The sequence below is a fragment of the Microtus ochrogaster genome, unplaced genomic scaffold (genome assembly GCF_000317375.1).
Source record: "Microtus ochrogaster isolate Prairie Vole_2 unplaced genomic scaffold, MicOch1.0 UNK13, whole genome shotgun sequence".
NCBI classification, from domain to species: Eukaryota; Metazoa; Chordata; class Mammalia; order Rodentia; family Cricetidae; genus Microtus; species Microtus ochrogaster.
In genome coordinates, this window is record NW_004949111.1 from 1,224,063 (window position 1) to 1,251,443 (window position 27,381).

The following is a 27,381-nucleotide window of genomic DNA, read 5'->3' on the forward strand; positions in this document are numbered from 1 at the left end:
AGAAGGTAGCATTATCCTGAACCTGAAACCAAAAAGGGACACACACAAAAAATAGAAAAATTTAAACCATTTTTTCCAGAGAAATTAGATACACATTATCTCAATAAAATATTTTCAAGTGGTCTTAAAAAATATATGAAAACTGACAATATTTTTAAATATGTTTCATTTTCAGTATGTGAGGAATGTACAATAAATGTATATCAACATATGTAAAACAATAAGTTAATAGATTCAGGAATAGAAGCCACAAGGTGATTTTAATAGATATTATAACAATATTGACAAACACAAAAGCCTTCAGTGATTTTCAACACCACTTCAGGATAAACAGCCCTAAAGAAATTATGACTAGAAGGAACACACCTCAAAATAATTAATAGGCCAACCAGTTTATAATTAATTTAGGCCTCTGTGTGTTTTCTTTGGGACTGAATGGCTGTTTTACCAAGCCGGACAGTAACCTTCACCAAGAAATGGTGCCAACGTGGACAACTACATCCACATAAAACCTGAGAGAACTTGGGAAGTAATTCGAGACAAAAGAACAGAGTTAAGCATGACATTTTGGTGGCAGCATTTTCTTGTGTGAGCTCCATTTGCTGGAAAAAAATGTATCTCATTTAAGAGAGGATTTCTGACTCAGGTTTAGCTGTAAAACCTTGCAGCTCTTTTAAGAAGCCCACCACAAAACAATTAAATGCTATTTATGGATAGCCAATACCATGCTTCTTGGTGGTTCCAGGGACCTTGAAACGCCATACAGTTGTACCAATAAACATGGCTCCAGCTTCACCATGAAGATAGACTATCAGAAAGCTAAGGAATGGGGTGGATCCAGTTGTCAAATCTACAGCTTTAATCCTAGCCATACCACTTAGCAAATTAAACACTCATGCGGTCATAAAAGGAGAGATATAGAGTAAAGATAGATTCCAATAAAACAAAACAAAACCAACCTCTAAATGTTTTACAGTGTGTTTAAAAATATACGTAGGCTTGGGAGTGAAAAATAAAAGGATAAAGTTGAAAGAGCGAGAGAGACAGAGAGAGATAGACAGAGAGAGAGAGAGAGAGAGAGAGAGAGAGAGAGAGAGAGAGAGAGAGAAAGAAGTGGTGGCACACACACCTTTAATCCCAGCACTTGGGAAGCAGAGGCAGCAGACAGGTCTCTGTGAGTTCAAGGACAGCATGGTCTCCACAATGAATTCCAGGACAACCAAAGATACACAATGACACCCTGTCTCATAAAAACAGAAATTAAAAAGAAAAGGAAAAGAAATAGAGTTCAAAATAAAGCCATGTAAAGATGGAAAATACACAGAAAATCTGGGTATTGTATGTTATTGTACTGTCTTTGAGTTGTTTGATGGCTGAGGATGAATCAACAACTGCTAAAAGACATTTGGTTATAAATGCTGCTGGATTAACATGGCATATAAATTTTGAAAAATGCCTTGACTTCAAAATTTAAGTAAAAAAGATATGTTAGTTTGGAGAAGAGGTTTTGTTTTTGTTTCCACAGGAAATGAAAGGCTGCGGATTCATTCTGGGCTTAGAAAAATCAGGTTTGATCAAGGAAGACCCCTGAGAAATTTCCAATAATGGCATTTGGCCCAGATGTCTGAGTTTTACATCCAGAACAGCCTCAAGACTGCTGGCTGAGATGATCAAGCCTCACAGAATAGTCCATTCAGGACTTGCCCATAACTCTAAATTTTCTTTAGGTCCCTATAAGATTATCAGCATCTCTAATCAGCAGGAAGTATCATAGAAAACTATGCCCACATTCCCTAAAAATGAATTATGGATGTTTTTCTCTTTTTTTTAGAGTTTTAGTTAAAAGTTGTTATGAATAATGGTCATGGAGAAAGCTAAACAAAGGAGATTAGATTCAGAGTTTTTGCTTTGAAAAAAAGGGGGAAAGTACTGTGGGGCAGTGGTCTTATACCCTATAAAGATTTGTCACCTGTATTGTTTTAAGAAAATTCCAATTGGCCAGTATTCAGATAGAAAGTATAGGTGGGTAATAAGAACAGGAGAATTTTGTGAAGAGGAAAGGCTCAGTCTGTAGTCATCACCCAGACAAAAAGGAAGAAAGATGAGAATGCCACATTAACAAAAGGTACCAAGCCATGTGATAAATACAGACAAGATAATAGATTAATGAATGATGTAAGAGTTAGTTAATAAGAAATCATGAGCTAATAGGCCAACCAGTTTATGATTAATGTAGGCCTCTGTCTATTTTTTGGGAATGATTAGCTATGGCACTAGGCAGGACAGAATCCTCCGCCAACACCTAACTTTTGATAAAAACTATCAGTAGCAAAGATCTTCTCTTTGTCAGATGGAGGGAGGAAAATCGTATATCTGCATGCTTAAGAGTAAGTATAAATTTTCTACCTCGTACATTGAACCAACCAATTCTAAATGGATCACAGATGAAGAACAAGATCACGTGAAATAAATAAAAAGCACCATGAAAACGAATTAACAAACCTCTACAGAATGCAAGAAAATTCTTTGCCAACTATATATTTTAATTGGTTAATAGAATACAGAGTCAGGGGAATACTCCTCCACTGTTGGTTGGAGTGCAAACTTGTACAGCCACTTTGAAAGTCACTATAGCAGTTTCTTAGAAAATTGGGAATCAATCTACCTCTAGACCCAGATATACCATTCCTAGACATATAACCAAATGATGCTCAATCATACAACAAGGGAACTTGCTCATTCATGTTCACAGCAGCATTATTTTAATAGCCAAAACCTCAGAAAAACCTAGATGGCCCTTTATTGAAGAAAGAATGAATGAAAAGAAAATGTGGTACATTGACACAATTGAATACTACTCAGCTGAAAAAAGAAGTGACATTGTGAAATTTGCAGGCAAATAGAACTAGAACAAGAAATCCTGAATGAGGTAACCCAGACTCAGAAAGGCAAACACAGTATGTACTCACCCATAAGTGGATATTACATGTATAGCGAAGAATAACCAGACTATAATCCATAGTGCCAGAGAAGGTAGGTAACAAGGAAGACCCTAAGACAGGCACATGGATTGCCCTGGGAAGAGGGATTAAGTGAGATCACCTGGTTAAATTGGGGGCAAGGGTGTGGTAAAGAAAAGGAGATGGGAGAGGAGAATGTAAGGGAATAGGATGATCAAGTGGGGAGAGGGATGGAGTGGGAGAGCAATGAAAGAGATATTATAGAGAGTCACTATGGGGTTAAGGAGAAGCCTCCTCCTAAGAAATTCTCAAGAATCTTCAAGGATGACCCAAGCTAAGACTGCAAGAAGTATGGAGTGGGTGACCAACCTGGCCTGACCCTGTAATTAGATTGGTGAATAACCCAACTATTATCATAGAGCTTTCATCCAGTAACCAGTGGAAACATATGCAGAGATCCACAGCCAAGCACCATGGCGAGCTCCAGAAATCAAATCAAATTGAGAGAGGAGGTAATATATGAGCAAGATCATGATGGAGAAATATACAGACAGCTGGTTCAAGCTTGTGGAAATTTATGAACTCTAGACTGACAGCTGTGGAGCCTCCATGGGATCAAACTATGCCCTCCAAGTATATGGGAGACAGTGATGAAAATTGTAGTATTTGAGAGGCTCTTGACAATAGGACCAGGATCTCTCCCTGGTGCATGAGCTAGCTTGTTAGAGCCCATTGTCTATGATGGGACCCCATGCCCATCCTTAATGCAGAGGGGAGGAACTTTGTCCTGCTCCACCTTACTGTGCCATACTTTGTTGATTCCCCATTGTAGCCCCCTTACCCATAGGGTAGACTGAATGGGGATTGGGCTGTTGGGGAGGCAAGGGGGAGGTGGGAGGAGAACTGTGGTGGGAATTTAAAATGAAATTAAAACAATAAAAATAAATGTGATTTTAGAAAGTGTTAATATCTAGAATCAACAGAAAACTCTGAATTTTAAATATCAAATACGGATGTAGGAAGTCCTTTTGTATATGTTGCTTTTATTGGTTAATGAATAAAGAAACCGTCTTATGCCTGTGCAAGGCAGAACTTAGCTAGGCTGGGAAAACTAAACTGAATGCTGGGAGAAAGAAGGTGGAGTCAGTGAGAAGCTATGTAGCCCAGCAAAGAGAGATGCTGGAACTTTACCCAGTAAGCCACAGCCTCGTGACAATACACAGATTAGTGGAAATGGTTTAATTTAAGATATGAGTTAGTCAGAAATACACTTAAGCTATTGGTCACACAGTATTGCAAATAATATGGTTTCTCTGATTATTTCAGGAGTCTGGGTGGCCAGGAAACAATAAGCAGCCTCTTACTACAAATTTATTAAATCAATAAAAGGACAAATGAATTGAACAGAACAGATAATCCTCAAATTAAAAAACACAAATGGTCAGTCAACATATGTAAACAAGTTTCAACATCCTTAGACATCAGGAAAACACAAAATAAGAATGCACTGAAATTCCATATTAATATATACCTCTAAGAAAAAAAATTAAAAAGATATAAAATTAAAATTTAAAAAACTCCATTGAGTAACATATTGGTATAATATAAGGAGAAATAAAACCTTATATACTGCTGTCTCAAAAGTAATCTGGTAAAAAGAAACTAGTAGGAAGTTTCCTCAAAAATCTACAATAGAGCTACTAAATAATCTAACTAAATAATCTGAGAAATATTTACAAAGAAATATAATTCAGCATCCTATGTAGATAGTTACCTGTGCACCCATGATTATTTTAACACTATTCAAAAATCTATGATATGCAATAAATATAGATGCCTACCAACAGTATGAAATAAAACAGTGCTTCATAAAGAGGAACTAGCCAATAGTATCTACAAGCTAATCAAGTAAATTAAGACCATTCTCAGCAAAAATAAGATATTCAGAAAGACAAATAACACCTTTCCCATGCATGTACAAAATCTAAATTTAGTTATATGTATGCGTCTCTTCTACTTTCATGATGTGCTTATTTGTGAGAGAATAAAAGGAAGGCAAGAGGAGGACATGGGATGTGACAGTAAGCTGAATATCAACAAACTATAATAGATTCATATGAATGAAATATCATTAGGGAAACCTTAATTGCATTGTATATAGATTTAAAAATAAAAAAAAATATCAAGCAAGCATTTTTCACTTTATTTGATTGGGAATAACAGCCACCTTAGAAACTACATTTTTTCTATTGTTTGGTTTGATAATAATGGCTTATGCAATCACATACAAATAAGTAACAGATGAAAACTAAGAGAGAAATTATCAATACATTAACACATGTTTTTCAATATTAACATTTAATTGGGGAATATGTTATAAAATATATGAATTTTATATTAATTTTACAAGACCTATTTTCTTTTTATAGTAAATGATTTGTGGCACTTTAGCCAGATTCAAAAAATATGAAACTCATATGAGCAATGTGCTTTTCTATATTGTATAAATCACACTTACTATAAGATTAGTTTATAATTAATAAATTGTTATTAACACAAATGTTGCAATAATAGGCCTGCACTGCATTTGAGGAAAAATTCATGTTAAAACTGAACAACATGCTGGGCAGTCATGGTGCACATCTTTAATCATAGCACTCAGGAAGCAGAGAAGGCAAATCTCTATGAGTTCGATGTCAGCCTGGTCTACAAGAGATAGTTCCAGGACAGGCTCCAAAGCTACAGAGAATCCCTATCTCAAAAAACAAAATCAAACAAACAAACAAACAAAGAAACAAAAAGAACCCCCCAAAACAAAAGAAAGCAAACAAAAACCCTGAACAACATATGAGCCAATCTTAAGTCTTAACTAAGGACATTTATTTTTAGAATCATTTTCTGTAGTCCTTTAGTTTAGTACACATAATGAGAATACTATTATAATGAGTGCACCTGAAAGGACAGGAGCTTGTTTTCAATTACAGGAGATATTTGCCCATGTTTGTAGGTAATATCCTGTATCTAACTCCTCCTAAAGCCCCTTACATGAAGCGCTCTCTTGATTATTAACCACTTTGCTTACAAGGTGCGTGGAATCAGGAAAGGAGCCCCAATCATTTTCCTTGTTTGCTATAATGCTGTCTGACAAAGGATGAAACTGAAACTGATGTATATTATGATGTTTAGGATCATCTGTAGGTTATTATTTTCAGCTATGTTCCTTTTTCTCCATTATTAATAATTTCAATTGATGAGTGTGTTGTTCTATGACGAGAATCCTGTATACACCATTATTAGATATTCTTTGTAAAACTGGATGGATAATGACTGGTCTGCTGCCTAGAGGTAATTTAGAAATCCAACTTACATTACCTTAATAAATTTCCATACCTGTGGTGAAAGTAATGGCAGTCTGATATAAGAAAGCAGCTTCGCCAGATCTCGTTGCCTAGTCTGAACATCATGACCTACCCACTGCATAAGAGCATGGAAAATTGTTTCTTCATCAGGCACATTAATATCATCACTACACAGAAGTTTTGATATTTCATTAGCTGGAAGCAGAAGGAATTCTTGATTCTTTACTACATCAATGAAATGTTCCTACAAAAAAATACAATATCTTGTGATAAAGTAGTTGAGAATCTGTTTAATAAAATTTGACTTCAATGTATTTTATTTTGTTACTTTCCATAAAGATCAGAACACACATTTTACTGTATGTAATTTCAAGTTTCCATTTGCAATTGCCATATATATTTAATCTAATATCAAAGTACAAGCAGCTATGTTTCAATTTTTCATTAAAGCACACCCATAATTTCTAGTTCTTAAACACATATTATTAACATGGATTATTTCAAATATTTATATAATTGAATATGTCAATCTTTTTAAGTATATAAACTCTTATACTCTTGAAACATAATTAAGCATTTTCTTTGTAGATTGAGTTTTGATAAAAAAAAGATATTCTGGAGAATCTTAAAACAGATTATAAATAATTTGGAGTTTTAACTAAATCAAATAATTACATTACTTCTACTTCTAGTTTAATCATTAGCAAAAGGAGAATAAGTATCAAAATTTTTCATGAAGTAAAAAAGAAGGCTGATAATTCCATATTGAAATGTTGATGGCTTAAATTCCTAAATCAGTATGCCTATTTAAACAATGAACCCTTTTGTGACTAAGGCAATCAGTTGAGACATAACTGATGTTCTTCTGTCGCATACCACTCTGGCTAACATTTCTCCCATTTATAGAAAATTATTGCAATGTTCTTTCACACATTAATTAATAATTATACAAGTGATAAGTAATCACTATAGGATCTTATGAAGAGATGGATTACTCTAATGACAGACATGCAGTACACCTTGTTCGATCTCCTATATAAGTTGAAAACTCTGAACTCTAACATTAATATCTGAAATCATGTTTATTTTATTTTGCTCAACTATACAACTGTCTTTTCGAGGTTACAGAGTATTTGTAGAAATGTTAAGAAAAAATTAACCAAACACCAGGCCAAGCTCCAGGAATCCAGTTGAAAAGAGGGAGGAGGGGATATATGAGCAAAGGAGGTCAAGATCATTAAGGGGAAATCTATAGAGACAGCTGAACCAAGCTCATGAGAACTCATGAACTCTAGACCAATGGCTGTGGAGCCTCTTTAGAACTCAACTAGGCCCTCTGCATATAGAAGATAGCTATGTAGCTTAGTTTATTTGAGGGGCCCCTAGCAGTGGAACTAGGATCTATCTATCCTTGGTTCATGAGCTAGCTTGTTGGAGCCCATTCCTTATGATGGCATGCCATATGAAGCCTTAATACGGGGGGGGGGGGTGTCTTGGTCCTGCCTCAACTTTATGTGCCAGATTTTGTTGACTCCCCATGGGAGGCCTTGCCCTTTGGGAGGGGTTATGGGTGAAAGAAGGAAGGTGGGAAGAAGGGTAGAGAGAAAACTGTAGTTGGAAGGTAAAATGAAATTTTGAAAAATAAAAAAATTAAATGTATGATTAACTGTCATGGTCATCAGTTGTTAATTCTGAAACTGAATTTATTCCTTAAATAAAAACAAGAGACAGAGTATTTCTGTGTGTAAAACTTACTCAGTGCCAAATTGTATCATAGAGAAGTTTATTTTAAATGTCTTTATTGAGCGTTAAAGTAATGATAAGATATGAAAATGTGATATTTAATACACAAGCATATATTTACTTTGTGGTCCAATTGCTATCATTTCAGAGTCATTGCTTCATATGAGTATTGAAAACTGATGAGCAATATAGACTAGTGTAAATAAAAGTAAATATATTATCTTCAAACATCTGTGCATGCCACTGTGGAACTTCAAACTATAGACAAGTAATCATTTTAAATGGTTTTATTTTGAAATTATTTTGAACCTGATGCCATTTTTTGCAACTTCCAGCAAGATTTTCTTTTATGTTTTTGTTAACCATTTATGATCTGTACTTAACTTTATGTAATATTTATAAACCAAATATTTTGTTTATTATATTCTGATTATTTATATGACTGAGATAGAAACTTTTATGTGTAGGCTTGCAGTATATATCCAAAGCTGATTGTGGATAAAAAAACACCCAAATCAGGGCAGGCAAGCTGTTTTCCTTATTCTATCAACTCAACTATCATTTTCGTTCATTAGTGATTAACTCTATGCATCACCAATAATGCATTGGTGCCTCATTAAGGAAAAAAACTAAACACTTACCCTTGGAGTCATTTAACCAAGAGTGAGTCCAGATTTGAATTCTCTACTTAATGCTCCCTGTGTGTTCTCTTCTGGTTGTTGTATGAGTCTGAATCTGTTCCTGAATATGTATATGTCCTTCTGTGTTTATATATGTGAGTCTCTGAATCTGTCACTGATAAAGAATTTGCTTTGTATTTATCAAACAGCATAGAAAATATCACATGGAGAAGGAATCGCATACCTTACAGGAACCTTTATAACAGAATTTTATAAGGTAGTAAGTCACTGATTCCAGCTAATCCCAATTTATTCAAGCAACAAACATCATTGTTGGCCAACCAAAATCCACTTCTTTCAATCCTTATGTTAGATTTTAAAAAGTTGTTTTCAACTTCTGTATTTGCTGCTTTCACCAAACAATACACAAGAATAGTCTATGTCAATGTCAAGGAAGAGTATATAATTTCAAATTGTAGGTATGCATTGATTATCTTAGCTGTGAAAGTTAATTATGTGGGAAATCCAAAGGAAGTAAAGTTGTCACTTTTTTCTGTTAAAGTCAAGCTAAGCAGACAATTCGAGTACATAACATGAAACAGTTTTAAGTCTGAAGTGACTTCAAGGTGCACTAATAACTAGCTTTGAGGTCCAGGAAAGCTACAGTCTCTTAAAATGTAAGAGATATTTTGATACTATTTCATAGCCACAGTAACTGAAAACCTAATTTGCCTAATAGTATTTTTAGAAAGTAATTATTTGCATTCAAATACTATCAATACAAAATTGTAAACATATTATAAGAAGTATTTTTTTTTCTAATTTTATTGTATTCTAAATACAAAGCTCTATTGCTTATTTATGGACATCTTGCTTTGACACTCAGTTTGGATACCACAATTAAAGAGGAAGGCAAGTTCATTTTGAGCAGCAAAAATAATACGAGTTGTTTATCAGAGTACATTTTGTCTGCAAGAGTAAGATACCAGACCGGAAACTGTTAATACTTACTTCAAGAATTTAAGCAATTTAACAGGAAGTTTTCATGTTTGGCTTTTATAGTAGGATTAACCTTTGAACTACATAACTGCTGTTCTTTTAGATTATATGGCATCCATATTTACGACAGAGGAATATAAATAGCATGACTAAATAACATATTGTACAATGTTAGTCTGTGATTATGTGATTCTCCACATTCTGGTATTGTTTCAAGACTGTATATGAAACTTCAAATCCTAAGCAATGAGCTGGTAGGGGTGGGGAAAAAGAAGAATAAAATTTACACAAAACTTAGACAACTCATATTTTATGTTTTGAGTTTGAGAGGAGTGTTTGTGTATACATATATATATGCATATAGGTATATATGAATTTATCCTACAATCTATTATTTGTATTGAATAATTTTACACTTAGTGTTCTATTTTTCATTAATATGCAATTACCTCTTTCTAAAAACTCAAACGTCTGGAGCAATTTAATTTGTTCAAAGTATTTATCTTTTGATAAAGTTTCAAAGAGATCCACCTCTCTGTTAATCTATTGCATTAGAGGTTAGTTTGTTTTCATTTTATCAGAGAAATATTAGTAACCATAGTAAAGATTTTATTTTATATCTAATATCCTATTTTCCCTTCCCCTTTATATTCTGTATTTCATTTGATTGTTATCTAAAATAAAGATGGTTTTACTCTGTACAAATTCTAAATAAGTATTGTCTACTGATAATCACTTGATTCATTATAACTTGGTAGAGTTAAGAGGAATTTCTAAAGTTCAATGAGTGAACTGAAAGTTATTTTCTCCAAACTACAAGATTTTTTTCTAATACTTAAAGCCAATTCAATGAAATCATTTGAGTTACTAATCTTGATGAAATATTGCCATTTATACTTTTCTTTTCTTCTGCTCCTTTTCTGAAACAGTCTCATGTATCCCAGGCAGACCTGAGATTCTTTTTTTTTATTTTCATTTTTAAAATTTATTTTATTTTATTTTTTTGACCTGAGATTCTTTATGGAGTTGAGGATCACCTAGAACTCCTGATGCTCTTATCTCTAGCAACCAGGCTAGAATGCAGATATTAACCACCATGCCCAGTTTATAAAAGGCCTGGGAATTATACCAACTACATTGTACATGATGAACAAACAATCTATAAACTGAGTTGTATTCAATTTTCAAAATTGAATAATATATAATTTTAATAGAAATCCTAATTTGTCCAATTTTACAAAATAAGTTGCTAATTATTGAAAAGGTTATGCAGGTAATGCTTTCAATGCTGTATATTCAATTAGAAATACAGAGTTGTTCAATTTAAGAATGAGCAGTATTTTAATTCTCTGTAGTTTAGAGATTTAGTAAAACTCTGTTTTAGTTCTAAAGTAAAAATTTTGAGTATTATTCACCTGAACAAAAAAAAATTTTAAATTATTGATAATGTACAAGTTACCTGAAAATTATGTAAGTTTATATAGGCTTTAAGTTTCATCAGAGAAAGTATATATTATTACAGTCAGTTACTTTGAAACAAATTATTTTACCATGGTGTACTTATGTGCCACATTCTGGAGCTCCACACAGCCCTGGGCATCTCCAAATGAGCGAATCCCTAGGCAGTTTGAAGGATGAAGTTGCTTTATGAGGAAATTGCAGCAGACATCAATGACTTGAGTCAGTTGTAAGAGACATGCTGCAGCCAGCAAATTTTCAATGGTGTCTTCTCTCAGTTGTAGCACACCTAAATGGTTTGAATTAGTAGAGAACAATTACATATCACATAAAATAAGACACAGATATTTTAGGTGACATTTTAGTTGGCCTTTATAGGGCATCTATGTCTTTTGTTGTTCAGTAGCTTCTTTCAGAATATGGTTTAAGACAGAAATACAAAGGAATCTTTGTGTACATACAAATAAAGAAGGAAAAAGGCTGTCAGACAAGATTAAACAAAATGAATGCAGCAAATGAATAGTGAATATTATAAAGAATGGTAAGTTAGTATTTTCTTTTTTTTAAAGATTTATTTATTATGTACACAGTGTTCAGCCTCCGTGTATGCCTGCAGGCCAGTGGCACCAGATCTCATTACAGATGGTTGTGAGCCACCATGTGGTTGCTTGGAATTGAACTCAGGACCTCTGAAAGAGCAGTCAGTGCTCTTAACCTCTGAGCTATAATATTTTCCAAGGTGTGCAGTAAGTCTACATGTTTTATTGTGTTATTTCTTAAACTGGGGAGAACCACTATTATTTTAGAAAAAGGAAAGTGTAATCACATCCTATATTTTTAAACTGCTGACTTCTCTTATACTCTTGCAACTATGGAATCCTATAATAAATAATCTTTATAGTAGTTTTCCTTCAACTAGCATGGCATTTAAAAATTCATTTCAACTGGAGAATCTATCAGTGTTTCCTTCATGTTTCATTGCCTATTAACAGTCCATATTATCTATCTAACTAATCTATATGTTTCTTTATGTTATAAATATTCTGATTTTTCATTATTTATAATTATGACTAACAATAACTAATATATCTCTTGCAGACACATTTTTGTATGCTCATATTCTTCCCTTGGGTCAACTTGATCATGGCAATTGACACTTTTATATGTTGTTGAACTTGAAATGTTATCAAGACTGTCTTCATCCATGTTGATCATGGAGTTTGACCTATAACTATATTTTTGTTTTGTATTCAGTTTTGGTATTTATTGTGTAGCATTTTCTTCATTACTTGTTTTAAATTTATTAAAGTATTTTTACATTAACTCGACTTAATTTTAGTAATTGATGTGTGCTTACAATTTATCCATCTTTTAGTTTTTCCAATTTATTGAAATATTTATCTTCGAATTACATTCTGATGATTCTCTGAGTTTGATTGTATCTCCTGTGATGTTTTCCCTTTCCTTTCTAATCTTATTAAACTTGTTTATTTTAAAAGACCCAATTCCTTGTTTAAGTGATCCTTCCTTCTGTATTATTCTTATCTATTTAATGTATGTCCTGATCTTAATTTTTGATTTATGATTACTAATAATGAAATTAAATTGCTGTGATGCCTGTATTGTTCATTATGTTGTTTGAGATTTCTCTAACATTTTATATAAACACTTATAGTGATAAATTTTTGCTATTTAAGCTTCTTTTGTGTTATCCCACTGTTTCTAGTATGTTATGTTTCCATTTTCCTTTGAAGGTAGGAATATTTTAATTTTCCTTCTTGATATCTGTGATGATACATTAATTATTTAATAAAATGGTGGTAAATGCTCATGTGTTTATATAGTTTCTGTGTTTCTTTTATCAATTTCTGGTTTTATTCTATTGTAATCAGATGGACGCTGTATTTATATTTATAACTGTTCTGTCTTTTTAATCAATTATCCATGTTCAAGAACTTACAAATGCCCTTAACTCCAGCTCCATGATCCAATAATCTCTTCTTTCCCCAATGGCAATTACAATCAGATGCACATAGCCTCCCCACCAAGCACACATAATTAAAATTAATATAGATAAATTACTCCACACGTTTAACCCATATAAGACACAATCTTGCATTTTATGTTAAAATATCCCTCTCCTCTCATGGTAGCAATACTTAACAGCACATTCATTATATTTTACATTATGGTGATTAATTCATTATTTTGTCCTTTTAAATTTTCCAGTTTTGGAAAATTCTTTAATTGCTAAATGGTATATTTCCATTTTTGTAGAACACAAATAACTATAATGCAGGATGTATAATGTAATGTTAATGTCAGTTAATTCACAATGAGAGCTTACCTGTATAAGCATACTGCACCAAAGAATTAAGTGCATTTGGATCCACTCCTTCCATCTTGACCTCTTCTTGTCTGGCTTCAAGCACGTCATTAGTAAACATTGCAGCAAAATAGTCAGACACAGCACTGAGAACCAATCTAGAACCATAAAAGCTAAATCAATACTATATCAATCAACAACATCACAAATAATCATACAATGTTTTCAATAAGTTTGTGAAACATGTCAGTCTGCTTTCTTCATTAAATGTTCAAAATTCCCATGCATGGTTGCAAATGCCATTAATTCCAGGGAGACAGAGCTAGGCAGATTCTGTGAGTTCTAGGTCAGCTTGGTCTGGCATAGCAGTATCCAGGCCATACTGGGATACATAAAAAGAGTCTGTCTCAAAACATACATATAAAATATCACAATATTTTGTATTAAATTTATGAAATCTTATTTAATATTTAATTAAATTTTACTAAAGTTAAAAAGGGCAGTTAAGTAGACTGATCTTTTCAGAGGTTTTGGTATTTTGTATGCATCATGAAATCTCCAATTATGGCTCTATTAGATGTTGGACAAATAATAATAATTTTTCAATATTTCAAAGTAAAAATGATTTCTCCACCATATAATTTGTAATAAGTTTACAGATTCATTCTCATTCATACTTGCTTTCTTTGCATGTTCTGTCTGCATAATAATATTTACCGATGAGCTGGAATCTTGAGAGGTCCAGCAATAAGTAGCACATCACACAATTTTTTCTCTTTCAAATAGTTTTCCATTTTACAGAGAGTATGATTTGCATGGTTTTGAGAACGGAAGTGATCCTCAGAACTGATATTCATTTCTTCAGGTTCTTCAGCATACAGTCTAGAAGTTAAGTGAAGATGAAAATATGATTTATCATATCATCATTTTATATGTTTTGATTTTCTAATACATAATATAATATCTAGTAGAAATCTAGTCATGACTTCTATATATAACATTCTTGAGTAAATTATATTAAAATTTTCTCTATGATAATAAATATTTTATCATTATTTCTGCCTAAACTTCTATTCAAATGAAGAGTCACAGTATTTTATTTAGAACATTACAACTAGTATTTCTCTCTATATAAATACATTTCACAAAATATAATATCACCCTATATTTGTGCTATTTCTTTAATTCTTATAGTTATAACTATTATGTTTAGACTTAATTCAAAATAATATCTTCAATCATATTCAGACAGATAGGTAGATAGATATAGATGTATAGATATAGATCGAAAAGACATGCCCATCTTTCTTAAAATGAGTCTATGTGTCACATTTACCAGCACTGTTGTGACATTCTTTTTCATATATTCAAGTCATACTTCACCCCTACATTCTAGTCTTTTTTGTGTGAGAAGGTACTCTGCAATCTATGCAAGGAGAAACTTGGACATCAATTCAACCATAAAACACTTGACAATCCATTAGGCATTCAAGGCATGGTGGGGCATTGGTGATCTAGAACATGTGAAGAAGTCAATCAATGTTTGATTTAGCTCGAGGCACACCCCATGCCCTACACTGACTGGATGGTCAGGAACTGAAGATTGCATATCCCAGAGACCTAGGATAGAACCAAACAAACATGGGGGAAAAAAGCAGTTAAATGATTCCTAATGATATTCTGCTATACTTATAGATTGTTAGAACAGTGAGTACGTTCTTATTATCAGAGAGGTTCTCTCTGGCAACAGATAGGCTCCTGTACAGAGACCCACAACCAGCCATTATGCAGCAAAAGTCTAAATTACATGTCTCCGTTGGGTTCCTTCCCTTAGGAAGTCTTATGAAATCTGGCAGAACAAGGGGCATAAAGATTATAGGATTCAGAGGGGACAGAGGACATCAGGATAACACACCAGAATCAACTAAAAAGGGCTCACAGAAGCTCAAGCCACAATCAGCACGATCCTTTGCATATATACTATGGCTGTTAACTTAGTGTTAACTTAGTATTCCTATCAGTGGCAGTAGGTGTGTCTCTGACTCTTTTGTCCGATCTTAGTACTCTTTTCCTCCTATTGGTTTGCCTTGACCAGACTTGATATGAGGATTTTTGTCTTGTTTTATTGTATTTTGTTTTGTCCTGTCTAGCTATTGAAGAAGAATGGAGGGAGGATTGGCTCTGGGGGAGAGGGGAAATGAGAGGGAGTTAAGAGAGAAGAGAAACTGTGGTTGGGATGTATTGTCTGAGGGAAGAATCTATTTACAATATAAAAAACTAAAAACAAACAAAACCCAAAAACAAACAAACAAAAATAAAGTCTTTTTTATGAAGAACTCATAGATCCCTAGCCTATTTTTAATTGAGTTTAATTGGCTTAATTGTTTTCTTGACACTTTATTCTTGAGTTTGTATATTCTGAATATGAGTTCTCTGTCAGATGTACAGGAACTATAAGCAACTAATGACTACTGAAAGTTGAATTAGCTTACTCCATGCATGAGGCTCCTTATGGATTCTCTAACACAGTATGATCAGGCTTAAAAGTAATATACACACCAATAACAAAAATCGACTCAATAGCTTGTAGTTATATATAATGTGCAAACATATTTAAACACATTTATGAATGTAACAATAATAGTCAATAAATGGTTGCCAACTTGAGAATGGTGGAAATGAGAGGGATTTTAGGAAGGTGAGACAGGAATGCCTGGAGGATAGAAAGGAAGGAGAAAGTCATGTGTTTGCATTTCAATGAAAACAATACTTAAAATATAATAAAAATTTAAGGCTAAAATAGACTTGTTTTCTATGAATTGGCTGCACCAGTTTTTGAAAGACAATTTCTTCATCGAATGGACTTTTTAAAAATATTAGTTTCTTTTCTAATGCTCACTGTCTTCACTTAGCCTTACCCGAAGATCATGCTTGTTCACGTCTCAACTAGCTCCCTTCCTACTTTCACTAATTTTTGTTCAAGTGTTTTTCTGGTAACTCACCAAATTTTAATATTTTTAGTTATTACTAGTAGTTATTAAAATAGTAGAATATAGTCTCAATAGAGACAAATGGATATTTGGAATTTTGTGATCAGAAGTGATTTTTTTTCTAAGTTTTCTTTGGATCAATTTGGTTAACATCAAAATAATTTCTCTAAATACAAGCTAATTCAGAATTTTATTCAGTTATAATGACTAATGAGATACTTGGAAGATATTTTATTTTTCATGGAGATATTTAGAACCTAAAAGTCTTACAAAGATGAACCCTACATAAAAGCTCAAAATATTTCATGTAAATATCACAAGCTAAGCAGTTGCACTACTAGCGAATCAAGTTTTACATATTTCAAAGCAAAGATGTAAATATATGATTGATCATTTTAAGAAATAAGAAATGAGTGCATAGGGAGACATATGTAGATGAAAATGCATTATAAGCATAATAAATATAAAATATAATATATATGTAACTTAATTTATAGTATGAAACTAAAAATATAATATATGCCCATTATTATTTGAGGAGAAGGTAATGAAACAAAGAAGCAAACCACTACTATTACAAACAAAACATTTTCCTGACTTGTTCTCAATAATTTCATACAATTCATAGTTTTTCACTTACCCTCATTTTAAATGCTATACTATTAGGTCAGATATTATAATTAATACTATAGCATTAGACTTTCTTTCACTTTTGATGTTCTAGCCACAGTTTGTAAGATGGGGGTGGGGAGCATAAGGTATCAGGAAAAACAGTCTATGGGGTTGAAATGTTTACATTAAGTGCAATCATAGCTATCTATTAGATAAGTCATATTGAACAAATAATTTATCTTTCCAAGTATTAATTTTATCCTATAAAATTGGGATTAAAGCAATATTAATGCTTCCTTCTGTAATTATTCAGCCACCCATAAGGCTGCACTTTCGGGTCCTAAAGGCAGGCACATGTGGGCAGACCCTTGGGAACAAAGGGTCCCGCGTGACCCACGTGCGCGCAGGCGTGGTTACCTCCACATATGACTCAACTAAAATCCTTGAGTGCATGCATGGATTGCCCATCATCTGTGTCATCAGCGTGTGACGTACTCACACTAATCCTTTGTGCGCATGTGCAAGGCGTGAGTCGCCCGTCATCAGTGTGTGATGTAGCCATGTCTTTCCCCCTGTGTGTATGTGCTAGGCAGCTTTTAAAAGCTGTATGTACCATCTTTACTCTCTCTGTACGCCAGTCAGTGAGGCAGCCTCTCTCCCTCTCCCCCCCCCACACCATTTTTCCCAGGCCTGTGTGCACTTTCCCCCTCTAATAAACTCCTAAGTGGGTTGGTTCACATCCTGTGTTCTCTTCTTGCTCACCCAGATCATTTTACCTTCTCTGGAGATTCTGGCTCTTGGTACAGACTCAGCTTTGCTCCTGGCTCCTTCCTGTGGATTCTCTCAGCTTCCCTTCTAGCCTATTTCCATTTCCTCGATTAAGCCACCAGCATCCAAAAGACCTTCTACCAGGGACCTCCATTTACCACACCGAGCTGGTAGGCACACCTACTCAGGTAAGTGATTTTTATTATCCTTTTTCTCAAATTGAGTCCCTCGTGTCACTATACCTCCATTCATAATGGAGATATATGATCAGCCAGTGTTTGGCTGTGGACTTCTATATCTTCATATAGACTTCTATATTTGCTTCCATCAGATATTTGATAAAGGTCCTAGGATGGCAATTAGGGTAGTTACCAATCTGATTATAGGAGAAATCCAGCCAGTTCAGGCACCCTCTCTACTCTTGCTAAGTGTCTTACCTGAGGTCATCCTTGTGGATCCCTGGGAGTTTTCCTGGATCCAGGTTTCTCCTTAACCCATAAAGACCTGCTCTATGATGACATCTCTTTCATTATTCTCCCTCTGAAATGAGTATGGGTAGAGACTCCAAATTCAGAAAATATTCCATAAGAGGGGGATCAAAGGGGTTGACAATATATGTGATATGAAAGAAAAAAGGAAACATGAGGGAATAGGATGGTCGATTTGTGAGTGGGATGGAGGGGGAAGAGGGGAGCCGGCAGAAAGAGATGGGGGGGGAATTGTGCTCAGGATGTATGTATGAGAAAAGAATCTATTTTCAGTAAAAAAAAATACAAAAAATAAGAGCAAATAAGGAAAGTGTAAAAATAAAAAATTTTCATGATCATGCCACTCTTTGACAATTTCAGCATCAGGATTAATGTTTTTCTCCCAACTGATAAAACTCAAAGGGTTGTCCAGACAATAAAATAACTAAAATGCATTTATCAAATAGAGCAAAGATCAAAGCTGTGCTTTAACAGTCTTTCTAATGACCAAATTATGTAATAATATCAAGAAAGATGTAGTTCCAGCAAGGTGAAAAGAAGTGTAGTGGTTCCTTCATTTGATTTACATGATATCACTACATAAAATAGGATTATAGAAATAGAAAAACAAGTGTTTCCTCTAATTTTGGTTAAGCTTAAGGTCTTTAAAAACAATTTTTTTAGTATTATATATCATGTGAAAATTATTTATTCATAGTAGTCTTACATTTACCCTTAAACTGCAGTATACACATTTTTTTAGGGAAATATTTCTTATCTTATTTCATATGTTTTTGTCAGGAATATTTTTTGCCTGATTGGATTGTCTATTTTTCTTGTTTCTGTGTGATATGTGTTGATTATTTTTTATGATAACATTGAGCATGGTATGTTGACTATCTTTAAAATTAAAGATAAAGGAACATTAAGAAAAACATAATATAATGTCTAATATTTGGCATTAAGGGCAAGTTGATTCACTAGCTATAATAATAAACTTGTTTTTATGAGCAGTAAAGAATGACATTTCAGCAATAGCTTGAAAAATTATTTGTACTTTTATTTGTTAAAAATAACATTAAAGTGAGTATTTTTGTCTCTTGGTAAACACAGCATGCTTTATGAACTTCAATTTCACAGCAGAGCAAGTAGCATTCAAAAGCTCTCACATGGAAACACTTCTCAATGAGTCATATTACTTTAAGAGCTATTGGGAACTAAAGTACATAGAGTACAGAGTCTCAAATTATCTACCACCTTTTCTCTCCTCTGGCATCAACAGGAATTTGATCATTGGTTTACAAGTATAGCCCTTCAATCCACAATATCAGTAACAAAATTTCATGAAAATAATTATAAAGTCAGGGTGAATTGTAATATGATGTGGGAAGGTCATTTATCAATCTGTTGTTTCATTGGTTAATCAATAAAGAAAACTGCTTGGTCTGATAGGTCAGAAAATTAGGTAGGTGGAGTAGACAGAACAGAATGCTGGGAGGAAGAGGAAAGTGAGGCAATTGCCATGCCTCTCCTCTCTGAGGCAGATGCGATGAAGCTCCAGCCCAAGATGGACAGACGTACACTAGAATCTTCCTGGTAAGACACCACCTCGTGGTGCTACACAGATTACTAAATATGGGTTATGCAAGATATGAGAGTTAGCCAAGAAGAGGCTAGATATAATGGGCCAGGCAGTGTTTAAATCACACAATTTGTGTGTTGTTATTTCAGGGAATAAGCTAGCCAGGCAGCCAGGAGCCAGGTGGCAGGAACGCAGCCTGCAGCTCCCTCAACAGTAATAGCTAGTCTTAAGAGTTCCTTTAGCAAGAGAAAGACAAGAGTTCCTACTTTTTGAATGACTAATACTCATGTACATATATGTATCCAAATAAAGATAGTTCTGGTTTTTACATAAAAATTTTGTTGCCACAATATATTCCCTAAATATACTAGATAGGGTGTCTGTTGTGGGAAAATGTTAAAAAATGTGTGAAAGAGCAATTACAAACAGAAGGAAAATTTTAAAAGAAAGCCCTATATACAAATTACTATTTCAAATAAAACAGACAGTTACTGGGTCTACAGAGAAAATTAGATTTTACAGTTGAACATTAAATTTTATTGTGCACTTAACATGAATCAATACAAAAGGAAAGCACATTGCCATAAATTTTATAAAATCTTAAGTGTAAAAGTTCATTGTAAGAGAGACTTTTTTTTTGCTGGAACATTGACATAATAAATATTATTTTACTCAGAATTTCTTTGACTAGATTCATATAAGTCAGTAAGATTTTCATATAAAAGTTTCTCAGTGTCCATCAGTGAAATATGAAGGTAATAGATGAAATTATAAAATATAAAATATTTGTTTTAATTACCACATTGTAAAATTTATTATTAATGCATTTTGATGATATAACATCAAATTTTATAAATCTTCTAAGTACAAAATTAAATCTCCCATAGATGATTGGCTTTCAAACATTGACCAACTAAAGGATAACATTAGAAAAATGCTGGCAATATGTTCAAACAACACCATATCCTCAAGCCAAAATCCAGAATTCTTCTATTAACCTCAGTACCCAAGTTAGAAAGCTTTATAAAAATAAAACCATATCTAGTTGATCTTTATGTAATACGTTGTGTTGTGTGTCTCAGTTAGGGTTTCCATTGCTGTGCCAAAATACCATAATCAAAAAGCAAGCTGAGGAGGAAAGGCTTTATTTGACCTACACTTTCATATTGCATATCATCAAAAGAAGTCAAGACAGATTTTTGACTAGAAGCAAAAAAGATACAATGGAAAAAAGAAAGCATCTTCAACAAATGGTTCTGGCATGACTGGATGTCAACTTGTAGAAGAATGAAAATAGATCTATATCTGTTGCCATGCACAAAACTCAAGTCCAAATGGATTAAAGACCTCCATATAAGTCTGACCACACTGAACCTGATAGGGGAGAAAGTGGTAAGTAACCTTCAATGCTTGGGCACAGGAGACCACTTTCTAAATATAACCCCAGTAGCACAGACAATAAGAGCATCAGTAAATAAATGGGACCTTCTGAAACTGAGAAGCTTCTGTAAAGCAAAGGACAGAGTCAATAAGACAAAAAAGCACCCTACTGAATGGGAAAAAAATCTTCACCAACCCCACATCAGACAAAGGACTGATCTCAAAAATACATAAAGAACTCAATAAATTAGATATTAAAACTCTAAATAACCCAATTAAAAAGTGGTGTACTGAACTAAATAGAGAATTCTCATCAGAATTTCAAACGGCCAAAAGATACTTAAGGACATGGTCTTCGTCCTTAGCTATCAAGGAAATGCAAATCAAAACAACCTTGAGATACTGTCTTACACCTGTCAGAATGGCTAAGATCAAAAACACTAATGATAGCTTATGCTGGAGAGGTTGTGGAGCAAGGGGAACACTCATCCATTGCTTGTGGGAATGCAATCTTGTGAAACCACTTTGGAAATTAGTGTGGTGGTTCCTCAGAAAACTGGAATTCAATCTACCTCAGGCTCCAGCAATTCCACTCTTGGGAATATATCCAAAAGATGCTCAAAAATACTACAAAAGCATTTGTTCAACTATGTTCATAGCAGCATTATTTGTAATAGCCAGGATGTGGAAATAACCTAGATGCACCTCAACTGAAGAATGGATAAAGAAAGTGTGGCACATCTATGCATTAGAGTACTACTCAACAGTAAAAATTAATGACATCTTGAATTTTACATGCAAATGAATTTAATTAGAAAACATCACCCTGAGTGAGGTAACCCAGACCCCAAAATTCAAATATGGTATGTACTCACTCATAAGTGGATATTAGTCATAAACAAAGGGCAACCAGCCTGTAGCGCAGGATCCTAGAGAAACTAAGTAATAAGGTGAACCCAAAGAGAAACATATATAGACCCACCTGGAAATTGGAATCAGACAAAAATTTGGTAGCATGGGTGCAAGGGGTAGAGGAGGGGAGGAGGGGGCTGGAGGAGAACTTGAGGGAATGGGATGGTCGAGATAGAGGAAGGACAGATATGAGAGCAAGGAAATAGATATCTTGATTGAGGGAGCCATTATGGAGTTAGCAAAGAACCTGGCTCTAGAAAAATGCCCAAGAATCCCCAGAGATGAACCCAGCTGAGACCCTAAGCAATAGAGGAGATGGTGTCAGAAATGATCTTACCCTGTAGTCAGACTGATGATTATCTTAAATATCACTATATAACATTTGCCCAACAACAGATGGGGAACAGAGGCAATGACCAACATCAGAGCACTGGACTGAACTCCCAGGATCCAGTTGAACAGTGGAGGGAGTGAGAGTATGAACAAGAAATTCCAGACCTTGAAGGGCTCATTCACTGAAACAGTTTGCTTGAGGTAAGGAAGCTCACCAACTCCAACTGGACTGGAAGTGAACAAGCATGGGAACAACCAAGCTCCCCACTGAAGGGGGTTGACAGCTGGGGCAGACTGAGGGGCCACTGATAGTGACCTTGGGATGTGTCTCTACTTGCATATACCAGCTTCATGGGATCCTATTCTCTTTGGATGTAAACCTTGCTCAACCTATATGTAGTAGGGAGGGCCTTGGACTTTCCACAGGGAGGGGTTGGAGGGGTTGGGGAAGGTCTGTGATGGGAGAGGGAGGGGACTGGGAAGAGGGGAGGAAGTGCAAATTTGGATTGGTATTTTTTTAATAATAAAAAAAGAAAAAAGAGACAGGAACTTAAGCAGGATAAAATTCCCAAGGCAGGAGCTGATACAAGGCCATAGAAGGGGCCTGTTAACTGGTTTGCTTCCCATGGCTTGCTCAGTCTTCTTTCCTATAGAACCCCAAACCACCAGCCCACAGATGGCAACACCTACCATGGGCTGGACCCTCTGCCATTGATCACTAATTGAGAAAATACCTTACATCTGGAACTCAAGGAGGCATTTAGTCTGCTGAGGCTGCTTCCTCTGGTGACTCTAGCTTGTGTCAATTTGACACACAATGCCACCAAGTACAGCTGACCCATTGTCAACTTGACATATATCACCTTTAAGTCACACCCTTCCTTTCTTATTCATCCCTAAGATTTAAGTAACTTCAATAGTCCCACAGTCTTTACAAATTTAACACATTAAAATTTAAGGTACTTTAAAACAACTAATCTCTTTAAAAAAATTAGTTTTTTTTCAAGTCTCTCAACTGTGGGCTTTAGTGGGAAAAAAATATATATTACTTCAAGAGAAAAAAATCAGGGCACAGTCACAATCAAAAGCAAAACAAAATTCCAACCATCCAATATCTGGGATCCACTTATAATCTTCTGGACAACTGCAAAGAGCTTGGGTCACTTCACCAACTCTGCTCATTTTAACAAACACAGTTTGTCTTCCAGGCTCCGACTAGCTTCACTCCACTACTGTTGCTATTTGTATTTGGTTATCACATGGTACTGGCATCTCCAAAGTGCTGGAGTCCTTTGCTCTGACTGTGTTGCACTTTCACCAATAGCCTCTCATAGGTTTTCATCATGTTGCCAATCCTCAACTTCTTTCAGTTCTGGGTTTTCAACGCTACTGAGGCTACAACTTCACCAGGGCTCTTTCCTGGCCCTTGACAGTGCCAAACCTCAGCCCCTCTCCATGAAAGCTTCATTCCTTCAAGACCAGTACCACCGGGGTGACACTTAACACATTATCATGTCTGGCTACCAGCATAAGGTAAATTATGACTGCCTTTGCAATACAGTTTCTATAGGCTCTCAGGAAACACTTTCCAGAAGGTTTTACTTCAGTAATGCTAATCTTTTAATCATTGATAATTTCTTAGCTCCAGTGGGCCAGCATCAATTGCCCCAACAAAGCAAAATTTTGCTTTAGTAGTTCTGGTAACATGTTAATCACAACTGATTCTTCAGCCCCAGCTAACCAGAAACACATGATTGCGTTAGGAGTTCTGGTGTCTTATTAACAACAGCTGATTCTTTAACTTTAATTCTAACTTGTACTACAGATTCTTAATTCAAAATAATCAAGTGGCCCTGATAGAGTCTTTAAATGTTCCTCTGAAATTTTGCAAGCCTGGCCTCCATCCTCTGCACTTCTCTCAATATTCTTATCTTCCAAGTTTCCACAGAACATCACACTGAGGTCCCTAAGTACTCAATGGCTCTTCTAGGCCAAAGTTCCAAAGTTCTTGCGAAAAACATTGTCAGGTCTGTTATAGAAATGTCCTACTCTGCTGGTACCAATTTGTCTTAGTTAGGATGTCTATTGCCTTGATGAAACACCATGACTAAAAAGCAATTTTGGAAGGAACACGTTTAATTGGCTTATACTTCCACATTACTTTTCACCACCAAAGAAAGTTATAACAGGCAAACAGGGCAAGATCCTGGAGGCAGTAGCTGATGCAGAGACCATGGAGTGGAGCTTTACTGACTCACTTCCTATGGCTTGTTCAGCCCACATACTAGCAGACCAGGACTGGGTCCACTGTCATTTACCACTAAATGAGAAAATGCCTTCTAGCTGGATCTCAATGAGTCATTTCCTCAGCTGAGGTTCCTTCTTCTGATGACTCTAGCTTGTGTGAAGTTGGCACACAAAACCATCAATAGTTTGTGTCTTTGAATATTAATTGCTTAAACTTTCAAGCATTTATCTCTTAAACTTGCAGTGATTGGTCATGAATTCACTGTTGCATTTTCTGAGAAATTACTACTTTATTTACTGAGGAGGTGGAAAGGGTGTAAGAGGCAAAGGGGGTGCATGACCAGGAGAACAAGTCCCTCTAAATGAATATGAGCAAAGTTCATATGAACTCATGGAAACTGAAGCAGCATGCACAGGGATGCACAAGTCTGTTCTAGAGCTTCTGGGTATATATTATGGCTTCCAGATTAGTGTTTTGACTCCTGAAAATGTGAATGAGTGGCTATCTGATTCTTGTTCTTTCTCTTGCAGATCTTTTTCTTCTGTTGGTTTACCTTGTCCAATTTCAAGGTGATGGTTTTGTTTTATCATATTATATTTTATTTTGTTAAAATATAAAACCAAAAATATTTACTAAGCATGTTCTATGTACCAAACAATGGGACATACAAGCTTTTACTTCTCTTGGTGCTTTTACTGTGGAATGAAGGGAGACAGAGACATAAGTAAATAAGTAAATATTTAAGATGATTTTATCAGTGACAAAATAAACAAACACTAGTTGAATGGAAAATAAGGGAAAATGGGTCTTGAATTATTGAAGAATAAGATGGCACATGATTATTAATAATGTATATTATTGATGAAATTAGTAATAATCCTGCGATTCATTTCTATGATGAAGGGTAAGACTTTTAGAACAAAGCTAGTTTTGTATATCAGCAGAGTATAGAAACATCTGAAATATCTGTATTATAAAAATTTATGTTCAGTGATGAACCTCCGTTAGAGATTGTTTTTAAAAGATGGACTACCTAGCAGGTTATGTAAAGGTAAGCAGTAAGCTCTCTCTCTCTCTCTCTCTCTCTCTCTCTCTCTATATATATATATATAGTGACCTTGGGATGTGTCTCTACTTGCATATACCAGCTTCATGGGATCCTATTCTCTTTGGATGTAAACCTTGCTCAACCTATATGTAGTAGGGAGGGCCTTGGACTTTCCACAGGGAGGGGTTGGAGGGGTTGGGGAAGGTCTGTGATGGGAGAGGGAGGGGACTGGGAAGAGGGGAGGAAGTGCAAATTTGGATTGGTATTTTTTTAATAATAAAAAAAGAAAAAAGAGACAGGAACTTAAGCAGGATAAAATTCCCAAGGCAGGAGCTGATACAAGGCCATAGAAGGGGCCTGTTAACTGGTTTGCTTCCCATGGCTTGCTCAGTCTTCTTTCCTATAGAACCCCAAACCACCAGCCCACAGATGGCAACACCTACCATGGGCTGGACCCTCTGCCATTGATCACTAATTGAGAAAATACCTTACATCTGGAACTCAAGGAGGCATTTAGTCTGCTGAGGCTGCTTCCTCTGGTGACTCTAGCTTGTGTCAATTTGACACACAATGCCACCAAGTACAGCTGACCCATTGTCAACTTGACATATATCACCTTTAAGTCACACCCTTCCTTTCTTATTCATCCCTAAGATTTAAGTAACTTCAATAGTCCCACAGTCTTTACAAATTTAACACATTAAAATTTAAGGTACTTTAAAACAACTAATCTCTTTAAAAAAATTAGTTTTTTTTCAAGTCTCTCAACTGTGGGCTTTAGTGGGAAAAAAATATATATTACTTCAAGAGAAAAAAATCAGGGCACAGTCACAATCAAAAGCAAAACAAAATTCCAACCATCCAATATCTGGGATCCACTTATAATCTTCTGGACAACTGCAAAGAGCTTGGGTCACTTCACCAACTCTGCTCATTTTAACAAACACAGTTTGTCTTCCAGGCTCCGACTAGCTTCACTCCACTACTGTTGCTATTTGTATTTGGTTATCACATGGTACTGGCATCTCCAAAGTGCTGGAGTCCTTTGCTCTGACTGTGTTGCACTTTCACCAATAGCCTCTCATAGGTTTTCATCATGTTGCCAATCCTCAACTTCTTTCAGTTCTGGGTTTTCAACGCTACTGAGGCTACAACTTCACCAGGGCTCTTTCCTGGCCCTTGACAGTGCCAAACCTCAGCCCCTCTCCATGAAAGCTTCATTCCTTCAAGACCAGTACCACCGGGGTGACACTTAACACATTATCATGTCTGGCTACCAGCATAAGGTAAATTATGACTGCCTTTGCAATACAGTTTCTATAGGCTCTCAGGAAACACTTTCCAGAAGGTTTTACTTCAGTAATGCTAATCTTTTAATCATTGATAATTTCTTAGCTCCAGTGGGCCAGCATCAATTGCCCCAACAAAGCAAAATTTTGCTTTAGTAGTTCTGGTAACATGTTAATCACAACTGATTCTTCAGCCCCAGCTAACCAGAAACACATGATTGCGTTAGGAGTTCTGGTGTCTTATTAACAACAGCTGATTCTTTAACTTTAATTCTAACTTGTACTAC

The 27,381-nt window shown here is 35.0% G+C and overlaps 1 protein-coding gene across 2 annotated transcripts in view; it reads right to left on the reverse strand.

Annotated features, from left to right (window-relative positions):
* The window catches only part of Klhl4 (kelch like family member 4), a 76,415-nt gene that overhangs the window by 28,949 nt on the left and 20,085 nt on the right, over nt 1-27,381 (reverse strand). For both annotated transcript variants that reach the window (XM_013353603.2, XM_005366703.3), the window contains exons 2-5: nt 14,183-14,347; nt 13,487-13,623; nt 11,232-11,428; nt 6,351-6,563 (exon numbers count right to left, since the gene is read on the reverse strand). In XM_013353603.2, coding sequence (XP_013209057.1) covers nt 6,351-6,563; nt 11,232-11,428; nt 13,487-13,623; nt 14,183-14,347 — 712 coding nt within the window. The remainder of the gene's footprint in view (nt 1-6,350; nt 6,564-11,231; nt 11,429-13,486; nt 13,624-14,182; nt 14,348-27,381) is intronic.